This window comes from Penaeus vannamei, chromosome 34, assembly GCF_042767895.1.
Source record: "Penaeus vannamei isolate JL-2024 chromosome 34, ASM4276789v1, whole genome shotgun sequence".
In the NCBI taxonomy this organism is placed as follows: Eukaryota; Metazoa; Arthropoda; class Malacostraca; order Decapoda; family Penaeidae; genus Penaeus; species Penaeus vannamei.
Genome location: NC_091582.1, coordinates 23,816,421 through 23,818,920, shown reverse-complemented (window position 1 = coordinate 23,818,920; position 2,500 = coordinate 23,816,421). Strand labels below are relative to the sequence as shown.

The 2,500-nt window shown below is 43.5% G+C and overlaps 1 protein-coding gene across 1 annotated transcript in view; it reads right to left on the bottom strand.

Annotated features, from left to right (window-relative positions):
• Window positions 1–2,500, bottom strand: part of LOC113808492 (eukaryotic translation initiation factor 5B) — a gene marked incomplete in the record, with an annotated part of 173,331 nt that overhangs the window by 984 nt on the left and 169,847 nt on the right. The window contains 2 exon segments of the mRNA XM_070113308.1: window positions 903–1,018; window positions 2,373–2,500. The exon segment at window positions 2,373–2,500 is cut by the window's right edge and continues 59 nt beyond it. Coding sequence (XP_069969409.1) covers window positions 903–1,018; window positions 2,373–2,500 — 244 coding nt within the window.

The following is a 2,500-nucleotide window of genomic DNA, read 5'->3' as shown; positions in this document are numbered from 1 at the left end:
TTTAAGGTTAATTCAGGTTGAGTTAGGGTCGTTTGGGTTGGCTTGGGTCAGGGTAGGTTGAGTTATATTTGCAAATATATGGTCAGAGGTTAGGTTAAGTTAGGCTGGGTTGCATAGCTTAATTTCAGGTTAAGTCAGGTTGAGTTAGGTTCGTTTGGGTTGGCTTGGGTCAGGTTAGGGCGAGTTAACCTGACCCAACCCAACCGCTGATCGTACATAAGTAGATTTAAGCTACATTAGGTGAGTTAGATTTGCTTATGTATGGTTAGAGGTTAGGTTAAGTTGCGCTGGGTCAGGTCAAGTTAGGTCGGGTTGAATAGACTAATTTAAGGTTAAGTCATGTTGAGTTAGGGTTGCTTAAACTGGGTCAGGGGTTAGGTCGAGTTGGGTTGAATTAGGTTGAGTTGGGTTGATTCAATTTAAGCCAGGTTAAACTTCTTTAAATTAATTTAGGTAAGGTTAAATCAGCTTAGAAAAGACTAGGTTACATCACGGCAGGTTAAATCAATTACAAAAAATTCTTCCGAAGTAAATACTAATCTTATTTTTGATTTTCGACTTTAAGAATGGCAGACAAGATTGACTCTGAGGATGAATAATACGAAACCGACAAAAGGCGTGAAAAACAACTGACTTTAAAGATGAATTATATGATAGACAAATGACGGCATACCCCTTACCCCCTTTCCCCACTACCCATCCCCCCTACCCCTATGCCACCCACCCCCTCCAACAAAGCCGACGACTTAATACCCCCTACCACCCCCCTAACCCCACCCCACCCCCCTCCCACAAATCCGACAACAGAATACCCTTTACTCCCCACCCATCCAACCCCCCCCCCTACTCCCACCCCCCTATCCTCGTCCCACACGCCTCATGACGCAGCCCCACATACTTACACACATGTAGCAGATCTCATGTCGGAGGCAGGTATCCAGGAACGCCCTATCTTGGTCGCCTACCTCATTACTCACAGCGACACAGTTCATGAGGATACGCTCTAGCACTGGGCATTCTGTGAGGAGAGAGAAAAATAAATGAGAGGGTGAGATGAGTGAGTGGAGAGGGTAGGGTGTGAGAGGGAAGAGTGAGAGATAGGGGGAATAGGGTGAAATGAGGGTGTGTGAGAGGGGAGGGGTGAAGAGTGGGTGAAGGAGAGGGAGGGAGGGAGGGAGGAAGTGAGAGACGAAGTGTGTGTGTGTGTGAGAGAGAGAGAGAGTGAGAGGGGGGGGGCGGGTGAGAGAGAGAAAGAGGGAGAGAGACGATGGGGAGTGATAATGGAGAGGGAGAGGGAGAGAGAGAGAGAAAGAGAAGGGAAAGAGAGAGAGAAAGAGAAGGGAAAGAGAGAGAGAGAGAGAAGGAGAGGGAGAGAGAGAGAGAGAGAGAGATAGATCGATAGAGAGATAGATAAATATATATAGAGAGAGCGCACATGGGTTAAGCCAGATAACACCGGTATCAACTCCAGCAATGCTTTTGATGCAAATGCTCATTGTGCTCCAGATACGATTAAATCTTCGATAATTTTTTCCTCACAATATGGGCTTTTGGGATTTGTTGTGCTATCGCGCCCGAGCCTTTTCGTTCCGTTAAACCTATTAACTTAATATGCACGCGAATTTTCCTGGTTTTTATATATTTTGAAATCAAGTGGCTAGTATTAAGTGTTGATATTATATGCTTCTAAACTGTTCTTTTTATTATGAATATTAGTAGAAAGTTGTCTTGAACATGTTGGTGCAGCTAATAAATAATAATGATTGTAAGTAACGATGAAAACTTAAAATTGAAAGGTTTTAGGTGTACGACAGATAGCAAATATATCCGTCCTTTTTCTTTTCAGAAATATACTTTTTTCCGTCTACACCCTTCTCACATTGTTAATTAGATTCCTAAACTTTGGACTTTAAGAAATTGTATTTTGATATTTACTCCCTTCTGCTAGATCTATGCTGATATCCTGAACGAAAAAGTTTCAGGAATGAAAATAGTGTTATTCTGGAAAAGTTTCTTTTAATTGCAAGACCAGTTCCTTTCGTATCTTGACGTTTGATAGATAGACAGACAGATAGATAGATAGAGAGAGAGAGAGAGAGATAGAGAGAGAGAGAGAGAGAGAGAGACAGACAGACAGAGAGAGAGAGATATAAAGATAAAGAAAGAAAAATGAGGAAAAAGGGACAACCTCCCTTCCCCAATGAAAAAGAAGAAGAAAAAAATAGATAAAGAACCAACCCCTCCCTCCCCCCCCCAACAAAAAAAGAAAAGAAAATACAACTCAAAAGAAGAAGAATAAGAAAAAAAGGGAAAACCAACGAATGAATGAACGAACCCCACCCCCACCCTACCCCACCCCCATCCAACCTCACCTTCTCTCGTATTCCCCAAGAAGATGGGGTTGAGGGCAGCCTCTCCTCGCCTCATCCTCCTTCTGCTACTCCTCGCCTCGGACTCCATCCTCCTGCTCGCCTCCTGGAGTGAGTTCCTCTTCTTGGCC